Source organism: Conger conger, chromosome 3 (genome assembly GCF_963514075.1).
Source record: "Conger conger chromosome 3, fConCon1.1, whole genome shotgun sequence".
NCBI classification, from domain to species: domain Eukaryota; kingdom Metazoa; phylum Chordata; class Actinopteri; order Anguilliformes; family Congridae; genus Conger; species Conger conger.
In genome coordinates this window covers 58,017,099-58,039,933 of record NC_083762.1, presented here as the reverse complement: position 1 = coordinate 58,039,933, position 22,835 = coordinate 58,017,099, and the positions used below count along the sequence as shown (strand labels likewise).

Genomic DNA, 22,835 nt, shown 5'->3' with positions numbered 1-22,835 from the left:
TTTGAGCTTCATGGCAAAGGCTGTGAATACTTATGTACATGCGATTTGTTAGTTTTTTATTTTTAATAAATTTGCAAAAATCTCAAAAAAACTTTTTTCACATTGTCATTATGGTGTATTGTGTGTAGAATTTGGAGGAAAAAAATGAATTGAATCAATTTTGGAATAAGGTTGTAACATAACAAAATGTGGAAAAAGTGAAGCACTGTGAATACTTTCCGGGTGCACTGTACATTTAATTACTCAAAGTTACTTACAAATCCAAATTAAGTCTTAAAATCAGTGAAATACCTTCACCCATTGTTGCCACAGACACAAATATGTATATATATGTAAATCATTTTTACCATGGCACTACACTGGTTTGTGGAAACCCCTATTTTTAACTGCAAAAGCAGGCTCAGTCATCTGTAAAAAAAACAAGCAGGACTGGGGGGAGAGTAAAATCTGATGTGTATAACTGTACCCTTGTAAAAGGCCTAAAATTAGACTGAAAGGAGCTTTAATTAGGGCACTTTTACTTTCAGGTTGAAAAACAAAAAAATACATTACTTTAATGTTAATTAACGTTGTTTAATAACAAGAGTTGTTGTTATTCCTTTGCATTTACATTTGCAGATGGTAGCATACAAAACAAATACAATATATAAAATTCCTTCTTAATTAAATGAAATATAGCACTTGTAGCAGTCTCTACAGATAAGAATATAGTAAAATGAACTAAATCTAAACAATGCTTTAGAACTGCTTTCAATGGACACAAAGCTATTGTCCATCATTAATATCAGATAGCTACTGATTTGTTCTGCATAAATACTATTACACCTTGAGGAATACATTTTCAATACAAGCATGCAAAAATATAAATGAAACTTGAAAATATATTAATATTGTGGCTTGCAAAAATATTCAGGCCCTCCCAGTTTTCACATCTTTTCGTGGACTTCAAGCAGATTAACCATGAAGACCAGAGCTTCCAGAACAACCCATAAAGTCATAGAAAGGCAATTGCCCCAATGCTGTGTCTGGTTTGGGATTGCGCAGGTCGGCCTACGATAGAATGTATGCCTTTGGTTTGGGTCAAGCCTATCTTAGCATCTATGCGCTGAGTTTGGGTCAGGTTCAGATACAGGTAGGCTATCATTTCCATGAGAGTAAAATATACAAAATAAATAATTTGTCAGTCACAAATAATTTGAAACAATTTGCTGTTGAACACAGCAATGCCTCCACTAGCATAGCGAGAAATGTTAGTCCAGAGGAGGGAGGACTGGACTGCAATTTACAAGTTTAATATTTTCTGGGAAATTGCCAGCCTTTGAATATATTATTGAATATCAACACATCTACATCACAGTGTTACTTTGTAGGGTACACGGCTTGCGAACTAGCTTGTTTTGGAATGTGACAGTAACATTTATGTATATTTATAGATTTCGGAATTTTTCTGTGTGGGCTGGATGGATACAAATGTACCCAAATCATCTCTGTGTAACACTCACAAATGGTCGGCCAGTTGTAAAGGTTAGTGTGTCTAAATATGTGAGTGCTTTCCAATGATTATTGAATAAATAAGAGTTGCAAAAGCAATGTCCTTGCATACTTAGGGTTTGGTTTGGACTCATATTGTCATATCATGGAAGCTAGTGCTGCATTAATTTTCGTTTCATGGTCCTTAAGGCTGAATTACATCTGTGCGTCTGTGATCACTGGTAGTCACAAAAGTTTGTTTTCACACTCCAAATTCCAGTTACATTCAAAACAAAGCAATTTAGAAGATAAAATAATACCTACAAATCACCCTTTCAATTAGTATACTTAATTGATATTTGTAAAAAGTGTCTAAATTTAGTACTGTTAAGTACAACTAAGTACATGGAATTTTTACAAAAGTTGTACAAAAGTACAACTTTAGTCTATTTAGTATACTATTTAGTACACTACAGCCACATTTGACACAAATATTGTACAGTTAGTACACAATAAGTACATATGTATTAAAATTATACTTTTATACATTTTTAAGAAGTATAAAATATTTAAAAATATATTTGGGATACCAAGGCATTTTTTCCTATTTTGTTTTCAAAGCATTTTCTTTTTGTGACAAATACTTGTGGCATCAATACAGAGAGCATAATCCTTATTTTACATTATTAATAGAAATTATTCATTATTATTAATGAAATTTTGTTGAGATGCCGTAATGTTTTCAAAATCAGTGTAAACACCCTGGAAATGGCAACATTTGCTGAAGGGTTGACACCAGCAGATGGACACCAGCAGATCTGTAACAGTTGAAATGCAGCTCCAACAGGATCCCAGCACAAAACTGAATAGAGAAGCTCCATGGACATCAGGGGGCAGTCACACAGCTGAGGGCCATCACATAATTCCATGACGTCTAGGGAAATCCAGAACCATTGCTGGTTCCTAAATCAGGAGATAATCATACAGAAAAACAAAGCAAGTCAATGGATGTAAAACTACACATTTCTTTCTGCACACAAACTGAATAACAGAGTAAATTCATTCCAAAATCTAAAACAGGGCAGCATACAAATGCAAATCTGCAGTGAAAAAGAATGCATCTATTACCAGTGGTGGGAAAACTGAGGTTCAGAAAATACAAGTCATTAATGTCATAAAGCCAGTAATTTGTTCCAATAACTTGAATTTGCTCATTTGCAAAATTCTTCAGCCAGGAGGTATAAATAATTTATAAAATCAGCTGGAGTTCATGGGTGTAAGAAACACAAGGCACAACCACCTCTGCTAAATACATATTTTTGTATGGTAGGAATACTACACATACTCAACTATCACTGTATGCTGTTTTCACCATACCTTAAAACATTATCTACATAAATACAGCTATTTTTTTAACTTTGAAATGTTGTATATGGTTATACACAATGTGGATGTGTGGCAGAACTAGGGCCTTAATATTAATGATAATCTCCACCGGGTTCTGAGGGTGATGGGTTGGCTCATGAATGATGGAGAGATTGCAGTGCAATTTTACAAATAATACTTATAATATAATAATACTTTGAATAAATATAATATTTCATCTTACTTAGAGGAATGTTGAGGGACAGTCTCCTCCTCTGGGTTGCGATTGATGCCTGAAAGAAAAGAATGGACAGACAGACAGGCAGACTGGCTGGTAGATTGAATACGTGACTGTGGGAAGGGGGCTTGGTGCGTGCCCACTCGTTCATTAGTCACACACCTGGACTACATGGCAAATCAGTCTAGGCTTTTAAAATGTGTGCTTCTTTTTACAGTAGGGGGCTGAGACCGGGGAATCGCCGTAAGAGAGAGAGAGCTGTTCGTGGTGACTATGCAGAAAGAGCTGAAAAGCTACAGTTGGATTGATTTATTTTGCCTTTGTTATTTTGCTTTATTATTTTTTACCCGCAGCCTGTGAGGGGGAAGGGCAAAGACTTTGTGTTTGTTTTGTTTAAAGTGAACTCTCTCGCCCTCCCCACTCCGCTAACTGTCCAAATGAAACCCCGGTGCAATCCCCGTATCTCCATGTGTCCTGCTCTTCTGTCCTCCCCGGGGTGTGTCACGGCATGTGACAGTCATACTTTAGTGCATTTAGAAAAAGGATGAGAGTCAAGCACTTTCTAAAGAAACTTCTTTAGATCAGTGATCTCCGTTCATGGTCCTGAAGAGTCGCAAGGTCTGCTGGTTTTTGTTCATTATTTTGTAATATCAGCAACCAATTCAGACCCAAGAAACCGGCACACCCTGTGGCCCGCCAAGACCATGAATGAAGATAAATGTTTTACATGCTATTGGAGTAAATGCTAACAGTGTAGATGAGAAAACTTTCTGGTAAAGAGCTCTGTTTACCTTTCTCTTAGACTTATCCACAGACATCCCTGCACTCAATGCAGCAATCTTGTTTTCTATGTCAGAGACCTGCAGAGAGGAAAGGTGAGCGCTGTAAACTGTACTGAGATCGCTGCTACTCTAACAGGAAAATGTCCCTTCTCCCCATCTGCCATGCCTGGAGTTGGGGCTTCCTTATGCTGCATCCCTCTTGAAGCCAAGTGTGGACAGAGACTGACACTGCACCACTAATTCTGTGCTTTTCACCACAGTTCTTTGAATTTAATTACAGCTGCATTATACCATTATGCTTTACAAGACACACAGCGTCTTTACTGCAGTCAGGAGTTTACAAACATGCATTGTGTATTTGCCTCAGTCCACCATTTGCACCATTTACCTCACTCAGGCATTTACAGACACTGGGTCTTTAGCCCACTCAGCCATTTTCAGTTTACATGCAGTAAATCCTTACTACACCCAGACATTTAAAGACACTGTGTCTTTACCCCACTCAGCAATTTTCAGTTTACATGCAGTAAATCTTAACTACACTCAGACATTTACAGACACTGTGTCTTTACCCCACTCAGCCATTTTCAGTTTACATGCAGTGCATCTTTACTACACTCAGACATTTACAGACACTGTGTCTTTACCTCACTCTCTGCAGTCTGCACCTTAACAGCGGCCTTTGCCACCTTGTCCTCCAGTTCCGACAGCTCAGAGTCAGTGTTACCGCAGTAACGACTCCTGGCAGTCTCTTCCAGGTCCTGCAGATTCATCTCCAGGTCATAGTATTTACCTGCCGTCATGTAGACCTGTAACAACATGTGAGTCTGTAAAAGCATGGCCAGATTAAATCATGCCCTCAATGTGCCTTGTAGAGACTTGAGTATAAAATCTCATGCATATTTTCTGTTAACACCATGTGTTGATGGTCACTGAAACTACGTAATACAAAGGTGCATATGGTATGGGTTTAACAGTTTTACCTGGATGAATGAATTGAGTAATGCAATAACCACTGCAAGACTGGGCTGCAGTGAGCCAATGCAAAAAGTTTAAAAATCAATCATACTATATTTACAATTCCAATTTTTCAAATACTGCAGAAATAACCAATTTGATTAATCAACTAAGTTGGTAAGTTGCAATGGTTCTTCCGTTATAGAAAACTAATGTATGCTAAATGTTAAATGAAAGACGTACAGTATACACTCAGTGACCACTTTATTAGGTATTACAAGGTATTATTTGGTATTAGGTAGACCTGTACACCAGCTTGTAAATGCATATATTCAATCAGCCAATCATGTGGCAGCAACTAGAGGTTCAGCTGTTTTTCAAACCAAATGTCAGAATGGGGAAGAAATTAGATTTTTACTGTGGAATGATTATTGGTGCCAGACAGGGTGGTTTGAGTATCTCCTTGGATTTTGAGGATTACAGTCTCTAGAGTTTGCAAAGAATGGTGCTAAAAACAAAAAACATTCAGTGAGCAGCAGTTCTGCGGGAAAAAATGCCTTGTTAATGAGAGAGGTCAGAGTAGAATGGTCAGACTGGCCAAAGCTGACAGGAAGGTGACAGTAACGCAAATAACCACGCAATACAACTGCGGTATGCAGAAGATCACCTCCAAACACACAACGGGTAAACCCTCTAAGTGGATAGGCTACAGCAGCAGAAGACCAATAAGTATACAAAATAAGTACCTAATAAAGTGCTCACTGAGTATAAAATATTTCTTCATTACTCCAAAACACACTCTATATCAAAAATTCATTATCACTTTAATATAAGTAACGGTATGTATACATTGTGAAAGAGGAAAAATTGCAGAAGAACAGTACACCACAATTACACATAAGACTGAGTCAGCATTTCCATTATGTCCAATATCCTCCCAAGATGCTGCAAGTAGGTCTTAAATTCAAGAACCATATATTCTACAATGCTGAAACCTATACTTTTTGGAAAATAATTTCACTGCAGCACTTTGTAGGTCCAAAAATCCAAGAGACTTGTATTATGTCAAAAGAAAATGTATACTTTTTTCTGCTGGTTCTCAGGAGGATATTGTAAAATGATTCGTATTTCCCTATAGCAGCATACATTGGTTTTCATAAGAGCTAGAAGATGGGTACAGTTCAGCTTACATTTTCCTCAAGATTTCTGTATGACTCGTCAGCTTGCGTGGTGTCTGTCCCCGTTAACAAGTATGAAACTTTAGGCTTTGTGGGAGAAAACTGGGCCAATGCCTTTTCAGTTGCATTTATGGTTCTTAGAAACTCAGCTGTGATGTCACATAGGGCTGCTGCCATGGATCTCTGAAAGCCAGGTAAACAGGAATTAGTAGGTTGAAGAGGGGCATTATGGGAAGACACATGTGCACATCTTTGAAGCTTGGGGCCAGAGCCTTACAGGATTAAAATGGGACTGAAACAGGTGGATTTAGTATTAGTCTAACTCAAGACTTACTTAATAGAAAGAGTTGCTTTTTAAACTGTGAAAGCATGCTTGCAGTTTTACAACCCTGCTTAGAATGAATAAAATATTAAAAATTAAAAACCAACAGGTTATCCAAATAATATTTCAGGTAAAGAGTTAGGAGTGGAAGTGATTAGAGTTGTGAGTTTAGTTCCAGGGTTGTTCCATCTCAGAGTAAGATCCATGAGAGAGAGCTTCAGAGAAAGGCTCCTGAGCGTATGACATCATTTGATAACAATAAAGCTCCCATAGCAATAAAGCTGCCATTCTCTGAGAATCATGTAATAAATCTGTGATGTAAATGGCAAATTTCATGATAGCTGAGCCACCACCTCCCTCAGAAATTGGCTTCTATGACTTGCTACTTGTGGTTATACCATTTTCGCTTACCTGTTCTTCAATGCATGTTCACAAATATCTCCAGGACATTTTTATAGGCGTGTTCAACTAGGTGTTTTATAGGTGTGTTCCTATTGGTCAGTGTAACTTCTCATTCACTTTGGTCTGTGTAACTTCTCCATTCCCAACATACCCTCTTATTTCTACAGATTGACAGGTGACTGTATCTCCAGTGGATCACCACCATGGTAAATTAACGTACCCTTGGAGATGACACTGTGGTCAGGACAGCAGAATTATTGTCCATCTTCAGACACAAACTGAACCCACTTCTTCAAACTGAATCTAGGTTCTTTTTTTGCCAAATGTTCTATGCCAAATGTTCTTATTTATTTCTGATTTCATGTTTCATGTTTCTCTTCTTGGGGCCTGTTATGGATGTAGTAATCTGTATGTATTGAGAGTTTGTATTTTGCTTCTGGATTAGCTGTTCTTATTAAGTCATGTTGCAGTTTAACGCTCACCTTCTGTTCGTCTGAGGGAACTTCATCCCCAGTAGCGCTCAGCAGCCTCTCTATGGGCAGGGGGCCTACAGGGGCCACGCTGCTCCTCCTCCGGATCTCCCTCAGCACTGGGGGCCTCTTGGCCTCCTCGTCCTCCGAGGAGAAGCCCTTCTCATTTATGTTCCTCAGCTCCCCAAGCTTCCTCCGTAAGTTCTCTTCTTCCAGCTGAACGACTGTCGGGGGCTCGATCTGCAGAAGGTGAGGATGACACCAAACATCCAGTGAAAGAAAAAGCATAGAGTTTTGTTGAGATGCTTTTTTGTTGCCCTGGTGTAATGGTTGCCCTGCTGCATGGTTGCCCTGGTGTAAAATCCAGCTAGACCAGCTTGAATTGACCAGCTACTATCTGTTTCAAAACATAGCTTTAGCTGGTCAAACCATGTTGAGTATGGAGCTGGTCTGAACTGGTCTACCTGCTATCAGCTGTTTCAAAACCAAGCTTGAGCTGTTTTTTTTTAGCAGGGTGTGCTGTAGATTTGATGTCATTAATGGCAAATATGCAGTACAGGAGTGATGTTTTATTTCTGCTGGCATTTCACATGGCCTCTGAAGTAGTTGCATAGTTGCATTAGTTCTGGAAGCTTCACTGGAACCCACCAAAAACAGTACTATGCAAGTACACTTCCCTTATTTATAAATAGTGTCTAAAGTCTTGCATCCCAGTCCTACAGTATATCCTATTTAAGGATAGTCCAAATGAAAATCCTATTTTGGTACAAAAACACCCGTGATGTTTTTTTGTCGATACCATGGGTGCTGCATGGTTGCCCTGGTGTCAAATTTTTGGTACAAAAACACCCTCAGATCATTTTTCTCCCTGGTTTTGGAACATACAAATTACAGGGAACCTGTGTGGAACCGGTGAAAAAACAACCACAGATGATAAACCTAAAAATGATACAAGGATACAAGAGACATCCATTTTCAATCACCTCAATATGAGCTTTTACCTGCTGTGGGGCCACAGTAATTTTATTCTCCAAGTGGTTCAGAAGACTCTCAATGTCTGACATTCGCCTGTTTAGTTCCATAATCTGCATGACAGAGTTGAGGAAAAGGGAGGGAGGGAAGATGTTATAAAGGTAAAAAACCCGAGAAGATTAAAGATCTATGCTTCCACATTACACATTGAAGCATACACATTCGGAATTCAGATTGCAGTTGTAATTGACAAGAACACAATTGTTTCGTGAATTGTTTCAGTGTGATATCAGTAGAAACCATAATCAAGTCAACTTCTGCTTTGTAAAAAGGCCATTTCCTGCTAATTTAAACTCAATCCCATCATCACTACAGGCTCTATTCTGAAGAATTTATGGATGTAAAAGTAAAAGTAAAAGTTTGTTACTCATTTTACGAGAAGGGAGTATGGATTTGGTTAGGTGTAATATTGCTGGATCTGGGTTTTCATGGTTTTTTAATCCTGGATGTGGTTTTCTGTAATAGTCCTGGTTTAGTATATTAAACATGCATCTGGGAGTGTGTAACAGTCCTGGTTTAGTATATTAATCCTCAATCTAGTTTTGTGTAATAGTCCTGGTTTTGTATATTAAACATGGATGTGGTTTTGTGTAATAGTCCTGGTTTAGTATATTAAATATGGATCTGGGTTTGTGTAATAGTCCTGGTTTAGTATATTCATCCTGGACCTAGTTTCGCGTATTAATCCTGGATCTGGTTAAAAATCGCGGATCTAAACCGGACAGAATTTGAGGCTCATTGGTAGTGGAGCCCCACGGGGAAAGAGATCCTAGCCCGGTTATTCCTCATGCACTTTGACAATTCATAACTTGAGCAGATACCTTTAATCCCAACCCAAACTACTGAGTGAAAGAGACTAAGGGGGCAGGAGCCCCGTTACGCACCGGGGGACCGTTCTGCTCCGGAAGGACAGCTCGGGTGTGGCGGCGAGCCCCAGGCTGGAGGGGAGCGAGGCCGTGGCTCTCCTCGTCTGAGGTGTCCACCTCGTTGCAGAGGAGGTGCTGGGGGCCGTTGGAGTTCCCGATCTTGGACAGGGAGCGCGTGCGTTTCACTCGGTGCGGCTGACACCCCCCTTCATCTGGGGAGCAGAGAACTGGTGTTTTGTGTGCATTTGTGTACACAAAGGGCATCTTGTCAGAGCTTATTCTCATCAGAGCTCATTCTATTTTAGTTCTTTTATACTCGGCAAGTTGATGGAAAAACATAAAAGAATATGAGTCATGACATAATAATGCATGCATAGCAACAAAGGATTATAAATAGGCAAAAAATAGGCAAGCACATAACACATTGAGCAGATAAAGCACTCAGAGCAACACATAGCACAACATAAAGCATGAGCATCAAGCAACACATATAGCACACAAACACTGTCTGTGACTGACAACACAACATTCCAACTAGCAAATACATCACAGACACCACAGTAGAGACTGAAAACAGAGTGTTAATGACCCATTATGTCTTGATTTGCCACTGATTTGCAACAATTTCAGATTTGGAATCACAAAATTAAGGTGGTTAAAGTGCACATTCTCAGATATTATTATAGGGTATTTTTATAGATTTAGGTTTCACCATATAGAAATCACAGTGGCGTTTATATATAGTGCCCCCATTTTAGGGCAACGAAATGTTTGTGACACATGGCTACACATGCGTTTGCAATTGCCTCCTTAATGCAGATATGAGAGCTCTCAGCACCTAGTCTTTAATCTAGTCTTTTTCTGACAGAGATTATTATTGCCACAGTTGTGCCACTGAAAGTCACAGAAGCCATTATGAGACTGAGAAACAGGAATAAGAGAGACATGGCCAAACCTTGTCACTAACTGAGCTTGTCTGGTGTATTTGAGCCAAGGACATACTTTCAGTGCAAACCACACCTTCTGGTCTTCTTGGTTGGCTCATTTGCACCAGGGAAGATCAATCAAGCACAGACAAGTATTTGAATCCAGGACAATTACGTATTTGACCCAGGTCTGCTAAAGGAAGTTTGTATAAGGTGTTTTCCAATGTGTGTGAAGAGCGTTTAACTCACCTGAGCGAGATGACTTTTCCAAGCTCTTCCTGCGGTGTGTGATAACCTCTTGATCCTTCCCCTTCCCAACCTGCTGTTCCGGTATTTTCTGAAAGACACCAACCCCCCCGTTTATTAACTCAGTTCTCATTGCACCAGTACCAGAGTGCTCAGAGGTATATCCTACAATACACCCCTGTACACAGCCATTGCCATTAAGCAACGTGATAGTTACCTTATCAGAACTAATGACAGATCAGCAGAGAAACCTTTACAGAATATTTGGAGCAAACATTTTTGAATGAACTCTAGGCTATAGAAGGCCATTTCATTCAAATCCTTACAAGTGAGCTTCGCAAACTATACAGCGGCCTGCGTGCAAAATTGTGAATCCAAGTGCCACCTGGTGGCTAACGCAGGAACATTATCGCAGTATGAAGCAAAATGGAGGCTGAAGAAAAAACCTCTACTGCAGTGAAGGTAATCCGCTAGATCTGAGATTAGCATGTGAAAATCAGTGGTGTTAGGTCAGATTTAGAGGGTCAGAACTGCATTTGTAAAAATACATGAATGAATTGTGTTCATCTGGACAGGTAGGTTTTCAACTTCAGATGCGCTGGAGCCTGAGTGTGATGAGAGAGAGGGAACAAGGTACGTGTGCTAGGCTAGTACCTGGAAAGGGGGAAGAGGAGAGTGAGAGGAGTATTCATTGTCCAGATCAAAATCAGGCGGGTGGACCGGAAGCCGACGTTTGGACTTTGGACCCTAGGAGTGATCGACAGAATCACCGGATGGATGGATACAGCTGCTTATTTAATAGCAAGCCGTGGTCAATCCAGCAGCTCCATGTCAGAGACACGGGATAAATACAAACCAGCAGCCCACAGAGCAGGACTGTGGCCTTTCTACACAAGAAAGAGCAAAGCTGTTGAAAAAGTGAGAAATGTGGAAGAGACCAGCAGGAGGAGCAGTGGAGTGGCACTCCACTTAGTTGTGTTGACATGTCCACATGATTGGCTGCTTAAATATTTGCATTAACAAGCTTGCGTACAGGTCTACCTAATAAAGTGCTCCGTGAATATGTATGTAATTACTATATATCATTTAAAATAAAACAATTGTTAGTTTTTGACATATGCATCAGATGAACTTTCAGTATAGTAGTGCAGTAGGGACTGAAGGTACAGAAGAGACTCATGTTTCGCTGTTTTTCTTGCTGGAGATGGGATCTGTTGTAATTAAGTTGACCACTAAAACGGTATTTTACAGTAGGAATCCAGATGGGAAGCACCAGTCCACAGGCCAACAATTAAACTGTAGATGGGCTTCGTTAATCAGAACAGCTAATGGAATACACAAGGTTCTAATATGAATTAAACAGTATGAAAGGATATTTTGGGCACAGAGCACCCATTCATTGCTACAGTATGTTAAAAGCAATGCAGGGATACAAGACCTCCAATATTGAGGGATGTTTACCGGTTTGCCTCTCTGCCAATCCAAGCCATCTTCTTCGTGACTATCATAGACACCTAAAGGAAAAAAGAAATGTCCTGTCTTACAAGTGCAGAGATGCAGTTTCAACATTGCCTGTACTCTTTACCATATCCATACTGTAGTGGCATAGATCAGTTGTGTTGTTTACAATATCATATAAAAATGTGACCTGGTTCAAATACGCAATTGTTTTCTGGATTCAAATACTTTTCTGTGCTTGATTGATCTAGCCTCATGCGAGGACCAAGGCAGGGATTGCACTTTTTGAGAGTATTTCATAGGTTCCAATATACCAGACAAGATCATTCATTAATTCAAGAAAATGTCTTCACCTGTTTTTTTTCCTCATCTTCCCCTTCATGGTCGGTTCACATGTCAAATGGCATTTTTCAAAATGTTTAACTACACTCCACATGAAAATATAATCCAAATATGAATGGATACGTATTATCACAGGTCATGAACTAACACCAAGTGTTCTATATGTCCCTTTCGTCTACAAGAGTTCAGATATAAGAAAAAAAGGCATTCAGGATACAGTATTTCACCTTTGGGTAGGGAACACTGACTGCACTTGAGGAAAGCAATGTGTCAGGTGAAGTCACATCGGAAGGAGTGGTGCCTCTGTGTAGACTGTACCCACCTCTTAGATCTGGCTGGGAGCCGCGTTCTCCATTCAGTCTCTTGTACAGGGATCGCATCACCTTGGCACTTCCAAAGCGCTTGAAACGGGAGCGCACATTTTCATGGTACCATTCCAAGGTGCCAATTTTCAGAACTCTGATAAAACAGAGGGGACACACTCATCACGACAGATTAGACTACCAAAATCAAATTATTCATGGTGTGGGGTCAGACTTGGGTCAAATACACAATTGTTTTGGATTCAATTGCTTTTCAGTAGTCGGTTGATCTTGCCTGGTGCAATTGAGCCAATCAACAGGACCAGAAGGGTCTGTGCTTCATGAGAGCATTTCATAGATTTCAATACCCCAGACAAGCTCAGTAAAGTGTAGACAAGTGTTTGAATCCAAAAAAATGACATATTTTCTGTGTATACTACTTCTGTGTGTACTGCTCGGATTTAGACATTCATCCAAGTCACTGACCATTTCAGGCATTTTTTCCAGAACTGGGAATGTAAGTGCCAAAATCAGAGACGCCCATTATAAAATAAAAAAACAATGCACGCATATCATTCCAATCAATGGACCATTCAAATTCCATAAATTGTCATTTCTTTCATATTTTTATATATATATTTTATATAATTATACTATGTATAATTTAGCAAATATGCTTACCCAGAACAGCTTACAATATAGGAGACACAGAAGTGCATTCACCTTGTTCACAGCAATGAATGACAATTGTGGACATCTGCCTCCAAGGTTGTGCTGTAAAAATCTGACCAATTCTGTTATGACCAAAGTGATACAGAAATGCCACGACTGTATGAAACTAACAGTTTTAGTAAGTGCACCAGATTGGCTGAGTGGCTGCAGCAAGCAGTATAAGCACTTCTTGGAGAAAAGTGAAAAGGAGCAGTGGATGTTATGCACTGCTACCTACTCACTGCTCAGCCACCAAGGCCTTGGTTATGCAGCTCTCAATTTACTTGCTAGCTTACATTGCCCAACCTCTCCAAACACTTACTTTTACTTAGGTCCAGCGATGGTCCAAAAGTAAAAGTCCTGCCATCTGTTTCTCCCACCCATTAACTCAGTCAGCTGATTTCACTGATTAGTTCTACCTGCCCGACCTGGCTTAGTTTCTGGACCAGCGAGAGCTAGTTTACTAGTTCAGGAGTAAAGTGTGTAAAAGGTTCCCCTCCTCAGGTGTAAGAGGTGTGGTAGGCTCCCCTCCTCAGGTTTAAGGTGTGGGGCAGGCTCCCCTGCTCAGGTGTAAGAGGTATGCCAGCCTCACCTGGTCATACGGCAGGAGTCACACACCCAGCCGTGCTCCTTTTTGTTGTAGCGGCTGCAGGCCTTGCAGGTGTAGAGATGGCAGTCCAGGCACTGGCGCTTGCTGTTCACCAGGAATTTGAAAGGCTGCAGGCAGCGGATGCAGTGGGAGTCCGTCAGGCGGGTCTGGGTGCCCAACAGCTCACATTTGTTGTCCTCCTTCTCAATCTTTGTCTTCAGTTCCCTGCCACAATGACACATGAACCAGCCATGAACCAGACTCTGAGGAAGACATTGTAGACTTTGAAATGTCAGACTCCCCGTCCATGAAACAGTGTGTATTGCTCTGAGCTCTGTGTGCTCTAGCATTCCTTATTTTTATGCTATTCCCGATGAAGTTGTCTGGGTAAAACGTCTTTTACCAGAGAAAGATTGTCCTGCCTGTTAAGCACTGACAGTATATTCCTCTTTTTATTTAGCTGGCTCGTAGCACATTAGGTATTTACCTTTGTCAGTCACAAATAGCATTTATGCCTCACAGCTTTGGTAGCCAGAAAAAGTCAAAATGTTCTCACCCAGTTAGAAGGTTTATGAACTCTGTATTTGTTTACAACAGGTTATTTGATTTCAGTGTATAGAATGAAATGCAGTGAATGGAAATCAGTGTTATAACTGCTCCAGTATGAAGAGACGCAGGACCTGCAGATAATAGCATGCGACTGAAATAACCTGCTAAACTTTTAACCATCGTTTTCATTCACTGTCCTTAATGCTTTTTCACCTGTTGACCTTTGTCAAGAGGATCTAGAATCCTCATGAGAAAATGCAAACATGATCAAGCCCTCACTGGCTCCATGTACAGCAGAGAATCCACAATCATACTACTCATATTGAACTGTACCTGCACCACCTGGTCCGACTTCATGCCACCTCTCCCCCAGTCTATGTTCCAGTGTTATTCCACATCAATCAATTTTCAAGATCAGTCTGCATTCTGATACTGCCCTCGGCCTCTGGAATGTACTTCCACAACATCTTAAACTCTCAGAGACCCTCACATCATTTAAGACATGGGCACTTATGCATTATATAATCATGTATGACTCTATCAGATGTATTTCATATGTAAACCGTTTTCTAGTTAGGAAAAAATGTTTACATTTTAGATTAGCTCTATTTTGTGAAAATGAGTAGAGGAACATGTGTACCAATTGTCAGGCCTTTACATTAAAAACATGAATTTTAATGAAAATAATTAGCATGCTAATCGTATAGAAACAGCTGGTCAGCGGGCTGATGCGTAGAAAACACAACTAGTCAGTTGGCTGATCACATAGCAACAGCCAACCAGCAGGCTGAAGTCAGTGGGCTGATTTCAGAGGAACAGCAAGTTGTTCTTTAGCTTTTCACGGAGCACCAATGAACCTATCCTTCTACCAAACTGTCAATGTTCCGGCTTCAGTGAAAGCCATTATGAATCAGCTTAGGCTCCACAGTACTGAGTGGATAACAATATAAGGATCTTTGTGCGTGAAAAGGCCCAGTACTTTCATGCACGCTAACCAATTAGACTTATCAAAGAGTGTAATGTTTCAAATCTGTGAGATCCATTAGAGAGAGACACGTTTTTCACGAAATGTGCTCCTCATGTTTACTCATGTTATGAGCCATGTTTACTGTGAAATAGCCCCTCAGATCTGAAAGTTCATTGTCAGTTGTGGGTGAGATATAACGTCAAAATTAATTAATTTCCAACTTATTGCAATTGAGTAATGATAAGGATAAATAAAAATTGAGCTGCATCAGAAATACAGTAAAACCCTACCTGCACCATTTCAAAAAAACTTGCATTTTGGCCATTCTCTGATGCATATTCTTTTAATTAAGGTAATATGCATTCATCTGAAGGTCACATTTTGTCCACCTCAGAGTCCATTTTTTAGGCTGTACGGTTGCACGGAAGTGTAAAAAACATGACTGGTTTCCTGACACACTAATTTAAGCCCTCTTTCACTAACATCATGACTACTTAATAATGGTCTACCTACCTAATTGTACCTAATAAATTGAATCAGGGTCAAGACAGTCACACATAGTACATTGCAACCCCAAGCAATTAGACTGTATTTACATGGGTGATGCAGAAAACATGATTATTCAATTATTTTACCAAACAGACTGCAGCCTAAATGTTGTGGTGCCTAGGTGTGGCACCACAACTTGGGGCATCTGGCTGGATCATGCAGATATAATATATTCATTTTGCTGTGAATGGTGGTCATGAAATACATTAGACTGTGACTTCTTAAACTGAGCAAAACATGGGCAAGGATGTTTGTGTTGTTGCAGAGTAAACATTAGCAGTACATGATGTTGGCGAATGAAATCAGGCCATTTCCTCAGTGGGAAAAGAGGAACCAATAAGAAAGGGCTTCTTTGTGTTTCTCTAAAAAATCAAACTGTGGAGCCCAGTCTTGTGACTTTTCCATGATCGCTCCAATAAACTCCCTCACAATAGGCAGCTTTCACACACCTTCCAAAACCCCAGCTCATTCCTTATGTTCTATGGATAAGTCAATGTGCTATCTTCCAGCCTGAAGGATCATATACTGTATGTTTCATAAAATACACAAGTACTACTATGGAAAATAACATAGCTAAAGAACTTCATAGAAGAATTTGTTTGATGTGGATTTACAGTCTGTGAATTTGGACTGTGACATATTTTTGTTGTTTTAGCTCTGTACTCCAGCACACTGGATTTGAAATAAAGCAATATACACTCAGTGACCACTTTATTAGGTAGACTTGTACACCAGCTTGTTAATGCAAATATTTAATCAAGCCAATAATGTGGCAGCAGCCAATTATGTGGCATACAAGCATGCAGACATGGTCAAGAAATTCAGCTGTTTTTCAGACCAAATGTAAGAATGGGGAAGAAATGTGATGCATCAAATCTGTGTGAATAGGCTACAGCAGCAGAAGTAAGTCCAATAAGTCCAAAAAAGAAGTCTAAAAAATACCTAATAATGTTCTCACTGAGTGTATATGAGGTTAAAAAGTTAAGACAGCTTAACTTAATGCAATGCATAAAATCATGCAGAGATGGTCAAGAGGTTGCTCAGACTAAAAATCAGAATCAGGATGAAGATGATTGAAGTGACTTTGACCATATAATGTTGGTGCCAGAATGGGTGGTTTGAGTATCAGAGAAATTGCACATTTCTTGGAATTTTCATGCACAACAGTCTCTAGAGCATACAGAGAATGGTGCTAAAGACAAAAAAATAAAAATAAATCTGCTACACTTGCAAATGCACCAGCACAGTTACATAGTCCTATCGTTATTTAACCCTTTCCACTTTACGCAATTTCCACCTATTTTGTACTAGTCCTATAAAAGTTTCAATATCTCAAAAACTATTTACTGCACATACATGGCTGAGACTTAAATTAAAGAAGAGGCTTGTACCATTCAGATATGTGAGACAGAACAAATTTATGCCAGAGCATGTACATACAGTGTATCCCAAAGTTACACTAAAATACAAAATAATTACAAAACGCCTTATATTTTTATAGTTTAGCACTGAATATTTCAATTTTTAAAAGGACCGACCCAGAACTACTTTATATTTGTGCACAATGGCAACTTGTGTACCAAAGTTGGTAAAGATATCAACAGACATTCAAATTCCAAATGAGTTTTCCCGAAACTGCAGCCAGATGTCCTCAAATGTCCATAAAAAACTCCAAATAGAAAATATATGCATAGCCTTTTGTCCTTTTGTCTATTAGAACAGAATGATACAAAATGTAAAGAAAATTTACATTCACGTGTGTTTTGTTCACATATATGAGAATAGGCCTATGTTTTTATAAAGCCTGCCCAAAGTGTCCAAAAGCTCTTCAAGGATTACTCACCCTCATGCTTTCTAACCAACTGGCATCACATTAAAAATGTAACTTCATTTCAAAATGAGGTTAACCAGAGTCCTAGTAGTTCAAGACAACATCCGGTTAGGTATAGTCCTGGCAAATAGAGGGTGACAGTTTTCTCAAAAACAGAGGGTTTTCTTGAAAATGACTGAATGGATTACAAAACTTCAACGTCAGTCAGAAAACAGTTATAGCTTCATAACCAGGTGGGATATTTGGTTCCATAAATATTCCTGTATCAAATAATTTGCAAAACAAACATATATTTCTACCTAACCGGGGCATCATGGCTCAGGCAGTAAAAGCAGTTGTCTGGCAGTCGGAGGGTTGCCGGTTCGATCCCCCGCCCGGGCTGTGTCCCTGAGCAAGACACTTAACCCCCAAATGCTCCTGACGAGCTGGTCGGTGCCTTGCATGGCAGCCAATCGCCGTTGGTGTGTGAGTGTGTGTATGAATGGGTGAATGACAAGCATCAATTGTACAGCGCTTTGGATAAAGGCGCTATATAAACGCCAACCATTCAAATATGTCAGCCGGATGTGCAATAAAAGTGAGCTAAGAAAAAAAGGGATATTTTTGTTTTTATATTGGAACATGATTTTTTGATGTAGAGAAATGGTACCAAGATTTGCCAGAATATGCCTTTAAATGAGTCTGTGGTGAGGGAGTAGCTGGAGTTTTATAGCCTTGCTTTGCAAATAAGTGGCTGATAAGCATCTAAACTGCTGTTTTCGCTAGCGGAGAGTATTTTTAACAATCTGGGCAAAGTGGATAGGATTAAATACAGTCTAGCAAGACCTTTAAGTTAATTTATATCTCTGTAATTTAAATTCCTCGGTGTGTTCCAGAAACTTCTGACTGGTCAGAAAAATGACTTTATTTTTGGTATTGTAGCTTGTTTGCATATTTTATGTTTATGTAAACCAATGAACAGCCTACAGTCACTAATCCATTTTGGTGATCAGGGATATTTCAAAATGGGACAAACAAGGTAATTTTATCTGTGCCTTTTTAAAATGTGTTTTTAAAGATAGCCTACAAGTTCTGAAAAAAGAGATTTGGCACAGTTTGGATCAAACATTCGTAATCTTCAAGGTTTGAGGTTTGAGGTTTGTTAGAATAGCCCACCACTGCCCCAAGTTCCCCAAGCACACCGCTTTACTATGTCTGTGATCACAATAAACTGACCGCAGGTTAGCTGACTAGCTGAGGTATTGCAAAACAGCTGTCAATTATTGCCTTAAACAATCCATTTAAAAAAAAAAAAACAAGCAAATTGAAAATTACAGTAGGCATCGACATCTTTATAGTACCAAAAACACAAGAGTGAATGATTACATACAGGTATGCGTACCACTGTTTTCACATTATTTTTCAATGTGATACAGTTTCCACTGTAAACCACAATAAGGGGCAAATGTATATGCATGATGATGGACAAAACCTTTTTCGTGGTTTTGGATAGATTTTTGGACCCCTAGATATATTAAGCCCCTATGCTGAAATAGCAATCGGAATGGATGCAGAACATTATTTTATGATTATTTTATAGATTTGGAGACACTAAGGGATACCAGGGTACACTGCTTGAGTTTTGCTTTTGCATTTGTGACTAAGTTAGAATCTTTTTGTTCCAGAAGACCTCCCTGTCATCTACGCAAGCTCCCTGTCATCTAGGCAAGCAGCAAAACCCCAGTACACCAGAACAGATCCACAGCATAGTATAGACTCATTTGTACAGAATGAGAGGTTGACAGCATATCTTTGGAAGTGGGAGGAAACCAGAGTACTCTGAGGAAACCATCATGCAGGAACATGCAAACACCACAAAGAAAGGCTCAGGTTGAATTCAAACCCTGGACCTTCTTGCTGTGAGGCCACAGTTCTATCCACTGTCCCACCATGCTGCCCATAAAGGATAGGCTATAAACGCGAGGGAGGGATGGTGGAGGGGTTTAGACAGCCAGGCTGTTTTCACTGGCAGCGTGGAGCAGCTTGCATGCGCCAAGGAGTAAGGGGACGGTGTTTAAATAGACCGCCCTGACATGTGAATGGACTGTGAGAGGCAAACATCACTAATCAGCTGAGCCATCATCCGATTCATCCAGAGCAGCTTCACTCTTGCCAGAACTACGCTATCAATACAAAAGAAATATGTTGACCAATTATCGTTCATGTTTTTGGTTTTACACGTGCTACAGGTCTTAATAAATCAGGCCCTAGATGTGTTTTTTATTTTTATTATGAGTATCTCATTATGAGAATTTCACTACAACGCTCCATGAGGCCTTTATATTGAACACCATTTTAATATTTAGCAACTACTTGACCATGATATTCTCCTTGGTCTAACATTTAGATTGTTTTAATGGAAAGCGATTTGTTTCTGTATGTGCCTTTTTCGTTACCACGTAATGTACTTCTCCCTTAGGTTCTCCAGTGTAATAGGCTTCAGTGAAGCAATGCTCACCCAAGTCTGTCCTCCTCCTTCTTCCTGAGATCAAAGTCCCTCTGGATGACATCCCAAACGTGCTTCACCTCCTCGTCACTCAGCCTGGACAGATCCAGCTTACTGGCAGGAAACATGCTGATGCTCTAGACTGCATTGTGTTAAACATGACGCATGTCAAAGTCACAATAAACAGTAACTACACAGGGGAAATACACCCAAAGCCTTCTTGGCTTAGACAGTTAATACATTCTGAATGTAGCCCATCCGAAATAACACTGATTTCTATTAGCATAATAATAATGAATACATAATACATTTTAATATACATGTTAATACATGGAAGTTATAACTTACAACTCCTTTTGTCAGCCTGCGGCATAAAAGCACCTTAATGGGCCCTTGTAAATGTGCCCACTTGCAGATGTAAATGTGCATATGGCAGAAGGTAAATGACAGTGGACTTACTGTATTGCTCAAACAGAAAGGCAAACGAGAACAAACTGGAAGCATCTGACAGTGGTTTGTGACAGACCCAAGGCCTAAAAGGATGAAGCCCCATAAAATGTTTCTAAATCTGTAGTTCTCTCTTCACAGCAATACAAGGTTGCTGTATCCATGTTCTCAAGCCTCTTGTAAACAATCATCTCATTACAGAACATCAAGTTACAAGAAAAATCGAATTACCTTCAAAGCTTGTGGATTGGCTTCAATAAATATGTTTTCACTTACTCCACAGTAAGATCAAAAAAATGTCCAAAAGATTGCAACTGGTGACATTTTTAGATAGCTTTAAACAAAGTGTCACCAATTAGTGTCGAAAGGGTGTGACCCTACGTTTCATCTGTCTACATTAGTCTGGCCGATATCGGGTTTATTTTACATCCATTGTGGTTTGGAAAAAATGTTTCCCTTTTCTGGTAGTTATAAATCGGAAAAAATATGGGAAACATACAGAACAAAGCCATTTTTTCATTATTTCCAAGTGATGCAGTGCCACGAGCCGTCTCCTCATGACATATAACCGGAGATTATTACCCAATAGACGATGATTGATAATGCTCTGCGTTTTACACAGCCTACACATTGGTAATATGCAGCACACCAAAACGTAAATGTAATATTGTCGTGTTGAAATGCATACAAATAAAGTAAATTTAATTAATTAGCAAATGCATTGAATATGAATTGAAATATGAATACGTTACACTGTAAATACCACTTGACCTCCTCCTTTACTTCTATTACTTCGTAGATTGCAAAAATATAAATGCAGTTAGGCAAATTATTTTTCTTCTTAAGGATAATTATGTCGTAGTTTTCTTTTAAGAGGGTGTGCTAAATAACGGAATTACTTCTCCAGAAAGCGCTGAAAGTGCCAAGCCACTTGATGCCTACAGTAGCTTCATTTGCTTTTCAATCGAAACTAGAAAGAAGAGTCTGTATTTCAAATGGTATTCTAACTTAAACATTTATAAAATAAAGCAATGAAGATGTAAACTTTACCTTCACCTGCGCTGTAAATCTGCAGTTGCTCTAATCCTTTGGAAGTTTAACGGCAGCCAAGAAGAGTTGAAGTAGTCTGCCGTAATGCTAATCACATGCTTGTTCTGCGTGAGGCAGAAAAGAAGACTTCTCCGCCTCCTGACTTATTTCCAGATCAATTGACTAAAATATAAATGAGAGATGCTCAAGGCTCCTCGACCACTGTTGACTAGTTACTGCATGTCTGATGTAAGGTAGCTAGATATTGTGTAGCGAAACCATATCGATTTTTTGTAAAAACTAATGGAAAACTACAACAAACATGAACTGGCTCTATTGTAGAATACTTCACAACAAATTTGAATACTGATGTTTTTCATCAAATGACGTCAAAGGCAAGTAGCATTATTTTGGACAATCGCTTTTCAATCGTTTCCCTAAACAGAACACTAAGTTATCTAATCAGCAAATCATGTGGCAGCAACTCAATGCATAAAAACATGAATACATGGTTAAAAGGTTCAGTTGTTCAGGCCAAACATCACAATGGGGAATAAAGTGACTTTGACCATGGAATGATTGTTGGTGGCAGATTGTTGGGTGGTTTGAGTATCTCAGAAACTGCTGATCTCCTGTGACTTCTGTGTCCAATAGTCTCTATTTACTTAACATAGTTAGTCCTTATTACTGTAACATAGCGCGGTGTGAAAAACAAGAAAACATCCTTAGCAGCAGATCTGTGGGGGAAAATGCCTTGTTGGCCAGACTGGTTCAAGCTGACTGGTTCAAACACCACAATGGGGTCAAAGAGCGGGTTTGGTTCTCTGAGGTGATATGGGAACCAAGCCACATATGTCCTAGCTTCCCCCCAGTAGCGGGCAGCCGGGCACACACAGAAACTGAGGGCCCCACCCCACAGAAGGGAATAAGGAGAAGCACTAATAGCCTGGGCTCCCAGGGGCAGCCCAGATACTCAGTGTGCCATATGGCATAGAGGGCATCTAAGGGCCAAAAAGAGGCACATGTACTTGTACAATAAGGGCCCAAAATGACCATTGTTCTAGTCCTGGAGGGCTCTAGCTGCCTGTTATATTGAAAGAAATTTTGTGAAGTCCTTAGACAGTTTTAAATACTGAAACCAAACTGTGTGAGAAACCTTGATGTGATACCCTCAGGTCTTATAAAATTAAGGCAGGTAATCTTTGATATGGGGAGACAATGAATGACAAATAGAGCAATGCGATCATTATGTTCTTGTTTAAAGTATATTCAAAAATCTTTTTCTATCTAAATTTTTTCCTCAAAAGATGAAATGCAAAAAT

At 39.6% G+C, this 22,835-nt stretch overlaps 1 protein-coding gene across 1 annotated transcript; it reads right to left on the bottom strand.

Annotated features, from left to right (window-relative positions):
- Positions 1 to 664: 664 nt before the first annotated feature.
- On the bottom strand, positions 665 to 21,629 carry LOC133123491 (melanophilin-like). The gene is made up of 15 exons (XM_061233961.1): positions 21,535 to 21,629; positions 20,050 to 20,179; positions 13,660 to 13,881; positions 12,377 to 12,513; positions 11,716 to 11,768; positions 10,909 to 11,001; positions 10,258 to 10,345; positions 9,101 to 9,294; positions 8,186 to 8,269; positions 7,197 to 7,424; positions 6,003 to 6,173; positions 4,503 to 4,664; positions 3,865 to 3,933; positions 3,080 to 3,128; positions 665 to 2,433 (listed from the first exon to the last, which is right to left on the bottom strand). The coding sequence occupies exons 2-15, from the start codon at positions 20,163 to 20,165 to the stop codon at positions 2,405 to 2,407; spliced, it is 1,695 nt and encodes a 564-aa protein (XP_061089945.1). The 5' UTR covers positions 20,166 to 20,179; positions 21,535 to 21,629; the 3' UTR covers positions 665 to 2,404.
- Between the last annotated feature and the right edge of the window lie 1,206 nt (positions 21,630 to 22,835).

What these genes read in the sequence shown, in the direction of transcription:
- LOC133123491 (XM_061233961.1), bottom strand. Translation starts at nt 20,165, where the DNA reads ATGTTTCCTGCCAGTAAGCTGGATCTGTCCAGGCTGAGTGACGAGGAG. An exon ending in TTACTGTGGCCCCACAGCAG is followed by an intron (nt 7,425 to 8,185) that starts GTAAAAGCTCAT and finishes CACCTTCTGCAG; the next exon opens with ATCGAGCCCCCGACAGTCGT. An exon ending in GTCCCTCAACATTCCTCTAA is followed by an intron (nt 2,434 to 3,079) that starts GTAAGATGAAAT and finishes CTCCTGATTTAG; the next exon opens with GAACCAGCAATGGTTCTGGA.